Below are 16,574 nucleotides of genomic sequence, written 5' to 3'. Positions count from 1 at the left end.
GCCTGGGCTTATCCCTTGAACGACTTGCGTAATGTGAAAATGGCAACTGGACGACGAGGATGCAATTGCATCTAATATTAGCGTTTATCATATTTTCATCTTCGGAAAAGGGCCAAATTACCCCTGAACTTTGGGAAATAGTTCATCCATATCCTTTCGTTATCTTGTAAGTGCCAATTATCTCTTCTGGGTTATCTTATAAGGTCAATTATACCCTTATGTTAAACGGCCTGCCACGTGTCATCATCCTAGACGTCCAGCCCATTTTCCCTCCCAAATAATTTGTTACCCACCAACTTAACCCGACCCGACCCGGATATAATTTTTTCACCCAACCCATTATCTTTTCTCTTTCTTACTCTCTTCTTCTTCCTCCATGCCCAACTCCTCCATGTCCACCATCTCCGATCCCTCACCCTAGCTCCTCCATGTCATTCTCTTTTTTAAGTGATTATCTCCGGAAAAAAGAAATACATAATTCATCTGGGCACAGATTACATGGCATTACATGTCGATTGAATGATTATCAATCTTTAAAGGAGCTTTTATTTTTCTATTTTCAGAAATCCTATATCAAAGATGGTGAAAATACAAAAATCATTTTCACCCATTGAAGTGAATTGGGGTAAATTTAAGTCAAATGAAAATGTGTCTTCATTAATCTCTCATGTTGAGCTATCGTCTTTTAAGCAACCGCTCCTGCCAAGAAGAGATGCAGAGAAGAATAATGTGGAAATCAGATGATTAACCAGAAATGTGATGCTATTAATACAAGACAAACTTGAACGCTCGTGACTGCTAAAAGTGTCAAGAGAATTTTTCCAACATATTTGGCTATTATTTAACTTAAAGAAAAATACCCTTCAAACAAATTTATTCAAATTCATTTACGAAAAAACAAAAAAGAGAATGACATGGAGGAGCTGGGGTGAGGGCTCGGAGATGGTGGACATGGAGGAGTTGGGCATGGAGGAAGAAGAAGAGAGTAAGAAAGAGAAAAGAAAATGAGTTGGGTGAAAAAATTATATCCGAGTCGGGTTAGGTTAAGTTGGTGGGTAAAAAATTATTTGGGGGGAAAAATGGGCTGGGCGTCTAGGATGATGACACGTGGCAGGCCGTTTAACATAAGGGTATAATTGGCCCTATAGTATAACGGTAAGGGTATAATTGGCCCTATAGTATAACGGTAAGGGTATAATTGGCCCTATAGTATAACGAAGGGTATGGATGAACTATTTTCCAAAGTTCAGGGGTAATTTGGGCCCTTTTCCGTTTCATCTTTTCCAACATTAAGACAGGAAAGTTGTTTGACCAACGACATCCCAAAACGAATGTGCAAAAGAGCAGAACCTTTTACTTTTGTTGTTAAAATTTATGCCTATAAATGTATCACAACTCAAGCCTAGGGAACATATTGTCCGCTTTGACCCAATAGGCCTTACAAATCCGTCCCTTGGGCTATGACATCATTGAGGCCAAAAACTATCATGAGAACTTGTGATATGCCTTATAATTCTTCACTTTCCTCTCCCATTCTGATGTGGGATTCACCTAGTCCTTCTCTTTGACCACCCCCCCTCCCCCGCCGCTCTCCGTCATGAGTGTCGCAATTTGTACATATTTAGCGATACAGTCTGCTAGAGTACTTAGCTGTTAGAGCTTGGTGAGGCTTCATTTTAAGCACTTGGGTTTTTGTCCTCACCAATTATATGTCCAGAATTTGAAGTCCCCAACAATAACACAGGAACCACCAAGATGGTAGCAAAACTTGGAAGGTAAAAAAACACTTTTAGTCACCAGTTTTGAGCCCAAGAGAACATCACTAGATCAGCTCTATTTCCATTTTATAGTTATTGTAGTTTAGGTCACATAGTCGATATCTAGTTGGCTGTACATATAAAGAGATCTTACTTCTATGTCCCACTGTCTCAGCTAAGATGATAATTTACAAAATGCAATATGAACTCACTAAGCAAAACCTGCTGAAGCCCGTCCAGCAGTTCGACATAAATTCATCGATTTTACATATGCTTGTTCTGCACTTCATCCCTGCGTATATCATTGCTCTACTAGTAGTGGAAAGAACTGCAAACCTTTGTCACGTTAAACTCCACTTGCCAGATCAAGAAGTGATGTTGATGAACGGGTAGCATTCAAATCTTTCAACGAGGTCACAAGTCCGTTCATTCTTCAACAAGTTTTTCTTCTTCTTGCTCTTCTTCTTCTTTGTCTACTAGTGCGTAGACAACTGCCGTTCTACTAGGTGCATACACCATAATGGAGCGAGGACGGTCATCATACCACCCTTCCTGTATAGATAAAGATTGTATAAATTTTAGAAATTTCTCTCTGAAACAAAACTAAAAGACATACTGAGATTAATAAAGAAGGGAGATTTTACTCACAAAGGTGAAATATTCGGCATTGTGATCAATTCTCCCAAAGCCACCAAAAAGTGGATCATCCGAGTCCAAGACAACCTGGAATGTGGAACATTTGAGTTAAATCACGTTGAAATAAAGTTAGTTGAACTCATAGAGCACATCAAGAAGGCTGAGACAGAAGAAACTAAGGCAGCATTCTGAAATCTTTATTTTCTTAGTAGTAGACTTCAAAAAGACACCGGTTTCGCGGGATACCAGGATGCCCTATTCTTTATCAAATAATTAAAGGTGTGCTCTCTCTAACAGCTTGTATTAGAGCAGGCAGAGTTCCTGAATTCGAGTCTCATTGCTACCCATTATAAAAAAAAATCCACTTGCTTGGCTTGTAAACAAGAATCAAGCCCGCACTAAAGGAGGCGTGTTGAGATATAATATATTTTAAAAATTAAAAATTAAAATGCTCTGTTTTAACAGCTTAAGCTTTTAAATGACATGGACACACTTCAACAAGAACATTTTCCGAGTATTCATTCTAATGTCAGATAAATTGGTTGCCTCACTTGTACAAAAGTGATGGTCTCCATTTCAAAGGAAAGGTTGAGTAAATGTACTAGGGAAAGAAGAAAGGTTTCAACTCAGCATACCTTGTATTTTCCAGGCTTGAAGCAGCCTATGCGATAGTCTGAATAACTATTTGTCCAGTGAAAATTAAAGACGAAAACTAGGTTTCCTCTTTCAAATACAATCATCCTATCTCCTTCATCCTTTCGTGATATGAACTGGTGTTCTGAAGTCATAAACTGCCAGAAAGAATAGATAAGAATTTGTCAATCAAACACAGTAGTATAAAAAAAATGAACAAATTACAAATGAATACAGTAGTAATATACATGACCACTGAAGCAAATAAAGCTGCACATCAGACTATTATCGTGCTTGTTTTCTAAAGAAGACTGCCAAGAGATTGGCATAAAAATTACTTGCTGTTCCACATTTGTTCGCTTTGACTCGATTGTTTCTATTAGAAGTTGCAGAAATGCCATTATCCTTTTAAAAGTCAGTTCAAGAAATGGTATTATCAGTTTAGTCTGATTGTTCAAAGGATGATAAATGATTACTGCCTATAGCCAAGCATTTTCAGCAAACTGTGTTTAGACAGATGGTACAAGACACCACATGAAGATGCTTAGCACATAAATCTCGAACTAGTATGATTTTCAAGACCTTAATGATATTCCACAAAAATGAAATACGGGAAATCAAGACGCACGAAACTGAGAAAGCAGGCACAATATAAACACATACCTCATATCTCTCTTCAATCTGCTGCATAGCCCGGTCAAATTCTTGCAAACCACGGTATCTTAAATAATCTGCATCTCCCTGAATATCCCGCAAGGATAACCACTCACAAATTAAGACCAAAAAATAGCTAAAAAGGAACATGGTATAATGCCGCGAAATAGTTCAAGTATATTTTTGACCCTAGTACTCCCCATCATTCATTTTGGGAACGGCGGGAGTATTTGCATCAGTGCCACATCAATGCACTAAGAAGCTAGAATGGAAAATCATATAACCTGGATAAGAAAAGGTGCAAGGACTAACCAGATCAAATCTTCGTCTGCATTTATCATAGCTGAAACCGTTCCCACGAACTATTTTGCCATCAGGGAGGTGTTGATCAGCCCTAGGGAAATCAATCCACTCTGGAAAACAATCGAAAGTATTACAATACCATAAAGAATACCAGGAAAGGAAATGACTGAATACATAGTCAGTAAATTTCATTTAGGTACTCGAACAACGGCCTGTTCCGATTGAACACATGATAAAGTGTTCCTAGACACTTAGGGCTCGTTCGGTATAAAGGATAAGGATAAATAATCCCGGAATTATATTTGAGATGAATTTATCCCACGTTTGGTTGGGATAAAATGGTGGTATAACTAATCCCAGGATTGTAGTGTTATTTTATCCCCGTGGGAGGGTGGAATAACTAATCCTAGGATAAGTTATCCTGGGATAACTTGTTTCCAACCAAACGACCCCTTAAAACTCAAATTTTGAAAAAAAAAAAAAAAAAAAAAAAAAACTTTTGCAAGTGTTCTCAATCATCCATTACATAGATAAATTAATCACTTAAAATATACCACCTTCCTTATTTACATGCATTAGTGTCAATAAGCAGAAACACCTCAAGCCTGTTTCAATTGAGGCTGATGCATATAATTAAAGTAGGTAACATATTTTATGTGGTTAACTTATTTACATAATAGGCGCTTAAGAACACGCACAAAAGTTTGTCAAAATTTGAGCCGGAAGTATCTAATAGAAACACTTTATCATGTGTTCATGTGCTTAATTGGAACATGTCATAGTTTGAGTTGTCTAGATGAAATTTACTGACAAGTTTAAGAGTTGTCGATGTATTCAGGCAAAGAAAATTGCACAAGATCAGAAGCAGCCAAGATAAGAATTATGGCCAAGGAGAAAATTAGGCTAGCAATCTTACCAGGGTGGCCGAATTCATTTCCCATGAAATTTAGGTACCCTTCGCCTCCTAATCCCATAGTTATAAGCCTGATCATCTTGTGCAATGCTATCCCACGATCTATTAATGGTGTTGACGGTCTATCCAGAGCCATAAAATCATACATATCCTGAAAAGGATAGTTGGTGGGGTTGGGAGGGTGGAGTTAAGCATTACATGAGAACTTGGTAAACTAAATCAAACATGTTAATGCTCACGCATTATTATTACTAAAAAAATGAAAAATTAGTAATTTTGAAATGGAGAAAGTAGTGAATCCATGTATGGATACATTAGAAATCATAAAACAACTAATAGAATTAATGGATGAGTTAATAATGCGAAATTAAGATTCTCCTTCAAGTGGCATGCGCAATCTTAAGCTCTCGTTTGTCGATATAAACTTTACTTTTTCCAAAAAAACTTTAGTTAATTTTGAATGCTCTTTTTTTTGAAGATGAGCTTCAAGGTTCTTTTTTTTTTTTTTTTTTTTTTTTTTGATCAAGAAGATGAGCTTCATGTTTTAAAAAGTTGTTCTAATAATTTTCTAGTGAATTTTTTTCCACTCACAAGATTATCAACTTTTTTTCAAGTAAATGCAGGTCCAAACACAACTCAGATTTCCAAATAAACTTTTTCAACTTTTTTACAAATACTACTTTTTTTTAAAAAAAAAAAAAAAAAATTCACATTTTCTTTATGTCCAAACGCATACTAAGTTTCAATGTGATTGCTGAGAAAGACACAAAAAGTGTATATAACCTTGTCCATCAACCAGAATGCTATAGTTTTATCACCGACTAGAGCTTGATCATGACTTTCAGCATATGAAACACACTTTTCCCGCCATCTTCTATTCGTCAGTGTATGAACAATATCACTCACTCGCCAATCCTCATCCCTTTTCCTGTAACAAATAGTGTTAGGAAAAAGAGCTTTCTAGATCAGCGAATTGCGCACAGAAAAAAAATATGAACTACTGGAAGTTAATTGAAGTCAAGCACAAAATACTAACTCTCTCTGTCCCAATTTATGTTAAGGAGTTTGACTGGGCAGGGAGTTTTAAAAATAAAGGAAGACTTTTGAAAATTGTGATCTAAAATAAGTCAGAAATATTTGAATGGCTATAAATCATCTCATTAAGGGTAAAATAGGTACTTTAAAGTTAAATTGTTACTAAATATACTTTTTTTTGGACTGACTAAAAAGGAAAGAGTGTCACATAACTTGGGACAGAAGGAGTATGAAATTTCAAGGATAAATTCATGTGAAGATTTAGAAACAGCATACTTGAGCAACTCAATCCATTTATCAGCAATTGCCATATGAAGTCGATAGTCAAAGCCAACACCCCCATCTTGAACAGGAATACAAAACGTCGGCATTCCACTAACCTGAAATTAGAAGGAAAAAAAGAGAAGCATCAAGAGGATGATCACAAGAGCCGCAGCCCATATACAGTAAAATGTCCTTTCTCTTCACATTGCGTAATTTGCAATAAGCATAACTACTCTTTCATAAAGAAAAACCTCTGAAAAGCATATAGTAGAACCAAAAAGGATAAAACCTTATAAAATCGAGTTTTCATCCAAAATTGTCCCTTATCTATGGGAGTAGGTCTATTTTTGTCCTTTAAATATAACCTTGAGCATCTTTAATCCGTAAATTTGCTAAGGTGGAGCACCTTTGGTCCAACTAACAGAATGGACTTACAAACTAACAGTCACTATCAGAAAACACTACTAAAAGTACGACAAAAGCCAACCGACCTTTGGACTGACTGAAAAACCGACCGACTCGATCAGTTTTGATCCTAATTTCTTTTTCTTTTTTTTAAATAAAACCGACCGAACTCGGTCAACTTTTTTTGCGACAAAAACCGCGAATATAAAAAACCGACCGAGCTTGATACGTTTCTACAAAAGCAACGATGTCAAGGACAAGATCAAGGTGACAGGAAGTACTTACATCTTCACCAATGGTAATTGCATCTGGGAAAAGCCCGTGAATAAGATCGTTGACCAGCATCAAATACACCACAGCATCCACATCAGTTGCCAATCCAAAGTATTCATCGTAATTCCCAGTGAATCCCACCTATAGAAATTAAAATGTATCAGGTAAGCAGTTTAGCAGAATACCGAGACCACCTTGGTAAAACATATGAAGCAGGATAACGGAAACTGATATCTCCAAAATTGAGTATGAAGATTATGTCGAAAAAACTATACCGATAATCCGTGGTGAGTATACATCATTGATGTCACCCCATCAAATCTAAATCCATCAAATTTGAACTCATCCAACCACCACCTCGCATTTGAGAGAAGATACCTAAGTACCTACAACAAGAAACATACTTTTGGTCACACCATGGACCCCACGAGGCACGAGGTTCTTTTTGACTCATGTTTGAAAGGAAGAAAGTACCTCCCAGTTTCCATAGTTAAAGAGGCGGGAATCCCACATCCAATGATAACCACGAGATCCAGAGTGAAAATAACAACTATCTGTTCCATCAAACATGTTCAGCCCATCTAAAGTATTATTTGATGCATGGCTGCAAAAAGTTGCACAATTCCAGTGAGTTAAGGACAAAGTAAAGCATGTCAATAGAAAATATGTGCAGGTGAAAAAAGAAAAGATAACTCTTGCTACGACAAGATTCTAGAATTAAGTGCCATTTCTTTCATCTATGAATTAAATCACAGGAAATGCACCTTAGGGAGAGAAAGCTTAATGATGGATCTAAGGGAGTAAGAAGTAAAGCCTAATATGAAAAAGCTATGCACATGAACCACAAGAGCCCAGAAAACAGACCTCAAAATAGAACAAGTACAGTACTCCCTCGGCCCAATTTATGTGAAAGGTATTTGACCGGAGACGGAGTTTAAAAAAAGGAAGATTTTAAAAACTTGTAGTCTAAAATAAGCCATAAATATTTGTGCGGCTATAAATCATCTCATTAAGGGTAAAATGGGCATTTTAAAGTAAATTATTACTAAATATAGAAAGGTGTCGTTCTTTTTTGGACTGACTAAAAAGGGAAGAGTGTCACATAAATTGGGGCAGAGGGAGTAGTACACAAGCTCAGTACAAAATCCAGAAGTAAAAAATATTGTACACGGTACAATGTTTTTCACTTTTTAACCTCCTTTTTATGCTTTAAAGGTTCTTACTTCTCTTAAGTTTTTTTATATCATTTTCACTAAGTGATTTGGGAAGAAATGGATGAACTGGATAAGACATTGTATATTAATTCTTGGTGTTGGCCAATGGAAGTCCAAAAGGCTTTCTCCCATCTCAAGGAAAACTATATGTCAACAAATGACCCCCCAAAAAAAAAAAAAAAAAAACACGACCCATAGATTCACTAAACGCAGTTGCAATAGTAAAATATTAATTAATACCTGTGAACAATGTCCATGAGAACTACAATTCCTAGCTCATGAGCTTTATCAATCAAAGACTTAAGGTCGTCAGGCGTCCCAAAACGGCTGCTTGGTGCAAAAAAATTTGTGACATGATAACTGAGACAAAGAAGGATAACGAGTTCCATTAGGAATATTAAAATAGTCAGTTTAAAACACTTACAGAGTAACCAGGCAAACAAATGCAAACAGTAAAAGGAGAAATACCCAAAACTAGCATAATAAGAATGCTCTTGAATAGCCATAATTTGCACCGCGTTGTACCCAAGCTTTTTTATGCGAGGAAGAACCTCATCTCTAAAATTCGCGTATGAGTTAATTTTAGGCTCCTGCATCACAAATACGGTGATCATGACAGAAAACTCAGATCATAAATAATAAATTACATGAAAGAGGAGGGATGCTCACCGGACTACTCATTCCAATATGAGATTCATATATTCGCAGTGAGTTTGGTTTCTTTGGCCGTGGATGTTGGAATACATGCCTCTCCTACAAGGAAATTATAAAACGAATCAAAAACACGAAAACAAACAACTGAAATAAAAAAGCATTTGTGAGGATACAGAAGCAAGCAAGGGAAAGCAAGCAACCTCGTAAGGAAAAAAAAGGGAAAAACTTTAATTTATTTAAATATATTTTCACCACATTCTTCAATATGCAGAATAAAATACAAGCCCACATATTGCCTATTAGAAACAATAGAGAGAAAAGAGTGCAACCTCTTCGGGTGGATCATAGTATATTCCATTGTATGGAATTTCACCAGGAGGCTGTACAGAGAAATTGATCCAAGCAGGAATGGAATCCTTAACACCTGATGGAGTGTCCATACGTATCTACATTTTCAGTATATTAAGAGCAAATATTAGCAAATAGTGGCATATAACATCCATTATCAGACATAGACTATAAACTATAATTATATTATGAAACCTACAATATACTACATTATAGAAATGATGAACTACAATTAAATACTCTGATTGTAATAAATGTTCAGTTGATAAAATTTCCAAAGTTATACGTCTCTTGGTTACAAATTCCTTAATCAAAGAACCAAACAGATTCAGTATTTTTCTTTAAGTTAACCTAGAAGATATTTTTTGTTACTAGTCTTGAATTTAATAATTAAGAAATTGCGTCACGGCAACAACTTTTGAAAGCTTATTCATTGATGAATATGTATTTTGTTCCTTATTGAAGGGGATGCTATCAGGTTTAGTTATATTAAAAAAAAAAAAAAAAAAAAATTCTTGAACATTTAAGTATTTTACCCGAAAAGGTAGAAAACGGTAGTATCGGCAGATTCATTTTTTTTCTTACAACACCTATGAGTCATACCTTCACTCTGGACCCATGAGGAATTGCAGGAGAACCATCCGCATTATTTGGCAAAAATATCTCCCAGACACCAAATTCATTCTGCTTATAGACCATCAATTAGTTTTAAGAATATGAGAAATTTGATACAAACTGTGAAATGAATAGCAAAAGACTATCGAACAAAAAGAACACAAGGCACTTAATAAAAATTTCCTGTTCAGAAATGGCAACAGAACCACTTCGGTATGTACTATGAGGGACATACCCGAGCCATAACGTCGGCATTTGGGTTCCAATTGTTGAAATCTCCAATGAGGGCAGCTGACTGCAAAGGAAAGAAGAGGATATACATGCAATCAGACTTTCAACAAACCTATATTATCATATCATAAACAACATGCAGAAGTTGGTATAACTGACGGGCACAAAAGTAGAGAACACCGATGATTTTCCACGTTATTTCACATTATTCATCTCTCATTTCATCATATACTGCACCTAAACCTTATTTTTCTAGTAATCAGTTTACACAAAACGTCAGAATGTGCAGCTTTGGTCGAAAAATGTTCTGTCATATATCAAACAATTATGTGTTGCCGAAGGGATTCTCCTATCTTTTAGAAAGCTCCATGATGAAAAATTAACACACTGAACACATCTGACTTAATAAGAATCCAGAAACAACAACCCGCAAGGGTGGCTCAGTTGGTTGAGCATGGGGCTTTCATAATGGAGGTCTCAGGTTCGAAACCCCTACCTACGACAGCAGGGGATTTGCCTTCTGGGTCGAGCTCATCGCACGGGGCTTGCCAAGTGCGGGTTATCTCTCCTGTGAGGTTTGTGAGCTATTACACAGGAGCTAGGTTTACCCTGTGCGCACCCGAAGGGTAGCGGCTGAGGGTTCCCATGTCATAAAAAAAAAAATCCAGAAACCACATTTATTCTGATAGAATGACACTAACCAAAAGACAAACCACTTGGCTTGCTGTTATAGGTACCTATACTGGAATTGTACTCCTTTTTATCATAGAGAACCTAAACAAAACAAGAAAGTAAACACTGACCTTGGCACCAGGAGCCCACTCACGATAAGTGATACCTGTGGCACTGGAAACAAAGTTCATACGCAATCAGCGAGAGGTACTACTTCAGGCCCTCTAAGGAGAGCAAACTTACAAAGGGAAAGGAGAAGCATATACCACATACATATACTCCAAGGAAAAGAAAAAAAGTAAAGAATTTTACAATAAAGGGAAAAACTATATCAATGAGGTATATAGATTCTCTTCCAACATTTATGTGTAACATTAGCTTTGGAAGGTCACTTTCCAGGATTCACTCCTGCTGTCCGAAAGTAGGGGTCGCAAAATTAGCCCATAAAAACATAACCGTCCGAACACATCCAAGTTTGGGCGGGTCAGTTATCTCATCCATTTTAGCCCAACCCATTTCTGCCCATCTAAAAATGGGGCTAATATGTACCCCAATTGACCCATGAGAAACCTTGTCAGAATATTTTCAAAGAGACAATTTTTATTTGATACTATTTTATATATAGCTATAACAAAGGGGAAAAAAAAATAGGTACTTAAGAAACTATTAAAAAAAAAAAAAATTAAAACTTAGTCAGAATTGGGTGGGTTGGGTTATGATCCGCTTTTTAGCCCAATCCATTTCAGCTCAAGTAACTTTTAGACGTGCCATTGAACACACACCCCCCCCCCCCCCGCCCCCAATTTATTAAGTTAGCCCATTTCGACCCGCCCAAATTCAGCCCACCCCTATCTGAGACAAATATTTCAAATTCCAATATATACCATGCCTTCTTTTGAATTTAGTCACGGTAAGGCCTTTGTGGGATAGCATCCATTTCATACTCGAGTAATTAACACAGCAGGGAAGTAATAAATACTCCAGAAAAACTTTCAAAAACAGATGAAATGCTAAAGAATACTTGAACTACGCGAACCTATTTTTACAAAGGTTGAGAATGTCACGAATTAACCGCTGCTATATACATGTCGTTAAATACAAAACATAATCTATTTCTCTTACTTTTTTGCTGCAGCTATTGCACACTATATAGGTATGAGAGTTGGGTCAAACAAGTAGCAAGTTGGCATCAAAGAATCACAATATGGCATGAAACATTTGACAAGGTTTTGCACAAGGCCGGTCTCTAATACCTTGAGAAAGAAAATTAAATAAGATATAAAGCAGTTATTACCTACGAGTGAAACCCATTTTCTCATAACCACGAGAAAAAGCTTCCAAACCACCCTCATACTTGTCAATTGCCTCCCTCATTTTCTTGTACTGTGAAAACCTAAAAGTGGACAACATAGAAAAAGAAAGACTTTAGACTATAGATGGCAAAGTATGGACTGGTGGCAGTAGCATATTGAAGTCCAAATATAAATATCCTAAACATCATCAACCAGATGACTATCAAAGGCAAAATGTACAATAGCCTATAGATGAATTCTGCCTCTATAATAGGTAAATTACTCAACGAACGAAAACATTTTTACCTGTAATCAAGGTGTTCACGATACTTTTTCAAAAGAGGGTCTATTTCGTAAATTTTCTGACCAGGGCCAGGTGGAGGAATGCCCCTCTTTCTGATCCTATCAGATTCATCGATGATTGTCACTTCAGAAGTATCTAATGTTTTGGAGTCCTTCAGTTTACCACCTTCTTGTAGTTGTAGTGATGAAGCAAAATCCAGCTCTTCAACACTTCCTGTAGGACCACTTGCTGGCTCAACGTGTTCCATTGTCGAACTATCTACATCAGTTGATGCCTAAAGCACAAAATGTAATAGAACAATTATAAAGCAAAGTGACAAAATTAATCACTAAATTCAGTTGTCATTGAAACAAAACGCAATAACAATTTCATTTAAGCAGACTCAGGAGGAGATTTATATAGAAGTGTTTCCGCAAGAAAATCTGCCACCTCCACCCCTTCCCTCCTTCCCCCCCCCCCCCCCCCCAAACCCCAAAAAAAAGTCTTTTTTCATGCGGTGGAGACTAATGTAACATACTGGGGAATTTTCTGGAACTGCCTCGGTGAATTCCAATTGGTCTGTTGAGGATGAGGAGCTATCACTCGGGCTGCCAGGAACAAGGACTTTCCCCGACGATGCTGCAACTGTAGAAGGTCGGGATTCGAACTCGTAAGAAGACTTTTCAGCCAAGATCTTCCCTACATACATATATCATATTAGTTATATCTCCACAATAAAAATATCTCCAGAAAGCATCATACATGAGGTCCTTTTAATCCAAACCGGCACTTCAAAAGAGTTACTATTACCTTTAAAAATGTCACTAATATTCATTAATTTGTTTTCTTACAGAATAAACTTAAAGGGTTTAAAATAGACTTCAAGAACACCCAACTAGACGAACAAAAGAAATAATCAATACCAACCAAACTATTTTAACCCCCGTTTCTTCAGACAAAAAGCTCAACCTTCACCACTCACAACACATCACGTAAAGCAAAAAAAAAAAAAAAAAAAAAAAAAAAAATTGATCAGTCACTAAAAAAAGAGAATGAAAATCCTAACACTAATTCTTACAGCAAAATTATACTTTGAGCAATGAAGATCTCACCAGAAAGCACCATATAGAAGGTCACTTTAAACCCAAGCCGGACTCAACTATAGCTGACCAAACTTCAAAAAGTTACTAACTTTAGCAATGTCAATCAAGTTTCTCCATGAAAAAAAAAAAAATCATAATTTTACTCTATCAAAGGATATACTCCAAAGGGTATAAATACAAACTTCAAAGGGTCCCCAATTACACAAACCAAAGAAAGAACCATGACCCATATCAGAATCCCAATAATACAAACAAAGAAAAAACCTGGACCAATATCAGGAGCTCAAAAAGCTCATACCTTTAGTAATGTCAATCAAGTTTGTCCCTGAAGATTCAAAATTTGCTTTCTCAAGGAATATACTCAAAAGGCTATACTACAAACTTAACAGAATTCCCAATTACACAAACCAAAAAAGTTGCTAACTTTAGTAATGTCAATCTAGTTTCTCCATGAAAACCTCAACATTCACCACTTAACCACTTAATCAAAAAATCACGTAAAGAAAAAACAACTGATCACTGAAAAAGAAAACGAAGATCCTAGCACTGATTCTTACAGCTCATATTTTGGAATAGTAAAGATCTCACCAGAAAGCACCATATAGAGGGTCCCTTTAAACCCAAGCCAAATCAATTACAGCTCATCACACTTCAAAAGGTTACTACCTTTAGTAATGTCAATCAAGTTTCTCCGTGAAAATTCACAATTTTGCTTTTTCAAAGAATATACCCCACAGTAAACTATGGCAACTATATCACTAACTTCAAAGAAAGAACTTTTACCATATCAGGACTTAAAAGTTACCACCTTTAGTATTGGCAATCAAGTTTCTTCATGAAAATTCATAATTTTGCCTTCTTAAAAGGGTATAACACTAACTTTAGAGGATTCTCAATTACACAAACCAAAGAAAGAACCTTGACACACACCAAAATCCCAATTATACAGACCAAAGAAAAATCTTAACCCATACCAGGGCTTTAAAAAGTTGCTACCCTTAGGAATGTCAATCTAGTTTCTCCATGAAAAGATTCATCATTTTTGCTTTCTCAAAGACCATACCTATTTTTTTTTTTAATAACCATGGTGTCCGGGCCAGCTTGCGCACACCTCGACTAATTCCACGGATACCTGCCACCTCCCATCAACAACAGGTACCAGGTAACTCTGTCCACCAAGGCTAAAGACGGATGGAAGAAATCACCTAGTGTTTTGTCTTTGTAGGGAATTGAACACAGACCTCATGGTGCTCAACCCACTTCATTGACCACTAGACCACACCCTTGGGTGCCTCAAAGATTATACTTAATCATAATACAAACTTCAAGGATTCAAAGAAAGAACTTGACCCACACCAGAATCCCAATTATAACAACCAAAGAAAGAACCTTGACCAATATCAAAATCCCAAAAACGTTGCTGCCTTTAGTAATGTCAATCAAGTTTCACCATGAAAACTCACAGTTTTTGCTTTCTCAAAGAATATACTCAAAAGGTTATAATACTAAGTTATAATACTAACTTCAAAGAATCCCCAATTACACAAACCAAAGAAAGAACCGTGACCCCCATATCTGGACTTCAAAAAAGTTGCTACCTTTAGTAATATCGATCAAGTTCCTCCATGGAAACTCACAACTTTTGCTTTCTCAAAACTGTCAATCAAGTTTCTCCATGAAAAAGTCATAATTTTGCTTCCTCAAGGAAAATACTCAAAAGGGTATACAATAGTAACTTTAAAGAATCCCCAATTAGACAAACCAAAGAAAGAACCTTGACCCATATCAGGACTTCATAAAGTTACTACCTTTAGTAATGTCAATAACTTTCTCCAGTGAAAACTCATAATTTTTGCTTTCTCACAAAAAATACTCAAAAGGGTATAATACAAACTTTACAGAATCACCAATTACACAAACCAAAGAAAGAACCTTGGAGCAATAAAGATCTCACCAACATAGAAGGTCCCATTAAACTCGAGCCAATCTCAATTACAGCTGACCAAACTTCAAAAGTTACTACCTTTAGCAATGCCAATCAAGTTTCTCCATGAAAATTCATAATTTTTGCTTTCTCAAAGAATATACTCAAAAGGGTATGTATAATACTAACTTCAAAAAATCCCAAATTACACAAACCAAAAATAAAACCTTGATCTGTATCAGGACTTCAAAAAGTTTCTACCATTAGCAATGTCAATCAAGTTTCTCCATCAAAAACTCATAATTTTGCTCTCTCAAAGAATATAGTCAAAAGGGTATAACACTAACTTCTAAAGGATCCCCAATTACTTAATAAGGTTTGTATAACACTAACTTCTAAAGGATCCCCAATTACTCAAAAGGGTATATATACTACAAACTTTTAAGAACCCCCAATTACACAAACCAAAGAAATAACCTTGACCCATATCAAAATTCCAGTTGCACAACCCAAAGAAAAAAAAAAAACCTTGACTAATTTCAGGACAAAAAGTCACTACCTTTAGTAATGTCATCAAGTTTCTCCATGAAAATTCATAATTTTGCTTTCTCAAAGAATATACTCAAAAGGGTACAATACAAACTTCAAAAGATCCCCAATTACATAAACCAAAGAAGAACCTAAACCCTTATGAGGACTTGAAAAAAGTTGCTACCTTTAGCCATGTCAATCAAGTTTCTGCCTGAATTTTGCTTTCTCAAAGACTATACTCAAATGTATAATACTGACTTTAAAGAATCCCCATTTACACAAACCAAAAAAATATCAGGATTCCAAAAATACACACAGTGAGATAGAGATAGAGAGTAGACGTGAAAGAGAGTGTTTTTGCAAGAACACACAAAAGATTCATAATTTTTGCTTTCTAAAAGACTATACTCAAAAGGGTATGCATAATACTAACTTTAAACAACCCCCAATTACTCAAACCAAAGAAAACCATATCAGGATTCCAAGAAACACACACACACACACAGTGAGAGAGAGAGAGACTGAGAGCATACGTGAAAGAGAGTGTTTCTTCAAGAAGACAGAAACATTAGCATTCCTTCGATCACCACTACCATTATTGGAGAATCCAGGTGATTTACAAACCGATGGAACAGTAGGAAAACGAACTCCAGATAGTGTGTACACCATCTTTTCAATAGGATTTCATACCCTTTGTGAAAAAACAGAGACAGGAACTCAAGTCCTACACAAACACTGAGATCTGATAAGTGTGATATAACTAACTGACTGTCAATGTGCTAAGTTCAAGGCGCCAAGAGAACCGTGAAAGAAAGAGTGGAGGAGGATTTTAAT

The 16,574-nt window shown here is 36.3% G+C and overlaps 1 protein-coding gene across 2 annotated transcripts; it reads right to left on the bottom strand.

Moving 5' to 3' along the window:
* Positions 1 to 1,800: 1,800 nt before the first annotated feature.
* On the bottom strand, positions 1,801 to 16,574 carry LOC132057429 (1,4-alpha-glucan-branching enzyme 1, chloroplastic/amyloplastic-like). 2 transcript variants are annotated; one of them, XM_059450027.1, is made up of 22 exons: positions 16,274 to 16,574; positions 12,721 to 12,881; positions 12,206 to 12,477; positions 11,902 to 12,000; positions 10,739 to 10,781; positions 9,940 to 9,999; positions 9,693 to 9,773; positions 9,071 to 9,187; positions 8,757 to 8,840; positions 8,556 to 8,677; positions 8,328 to 8,447; positions 7,348 to 7,477; positions 7,149 to 7,259; positions 6,886 to 7,014; positions 6,208 to 6,311; positions 5,680 to 5,824; positions 4,900 to 5,047; positions 3,993 to 4,093; positions 3,690 to 3,767; positions 3,029 to 3,184; positions 2,406 to 2,480; positions 1,801 to 2,309 (listed from the first exon to the last, which is right to left on the bottom strand). In XM_059450027.1, the coding sequence occupies exons 1-22, from the start codon at positions 16,407 to 16,409 to the stop codon at positions 2,184 to 2,186; spliced, it is 2,598 nt and encodes an 865-aa protein (XP_059306010.1). In that variant the 5' UTR covers positions 16,410 to 16,574; the 3' UTR covers positions 1,801 to 2,183. The 2 variants fall into 2 exon arrangements, with proteins under 2 accessions (XP_059306010.1, XP_059306011.1); XM_059450028.1 differs by having other exon boundaries at positions 12,721 to 12,876; positions 16,274 to 16,415.

This window comes from Lycium ferocissimum, chromosome 5, assembly GCF_029784015.1.
Source record: "Lycium ferocissimum isolate CSIRO_LF1 chromosome 5, AGI_CSIRO_Lferr_CH_V1, whole genome shotgun sequence".
In the NCBI taxonomy this organism is placed as follows: Eukaryota; Viridiplantae; Streptophyta; class Magnoliopsida; order Solanales; family Solanaceae; genus Lycium; species Lycium ferocissimum.
The sequence above is the reverse complement of the archived record's forward strand: the minus strand, read 5'-3'. Positions and strand labels throughout refer to the sequence as shown.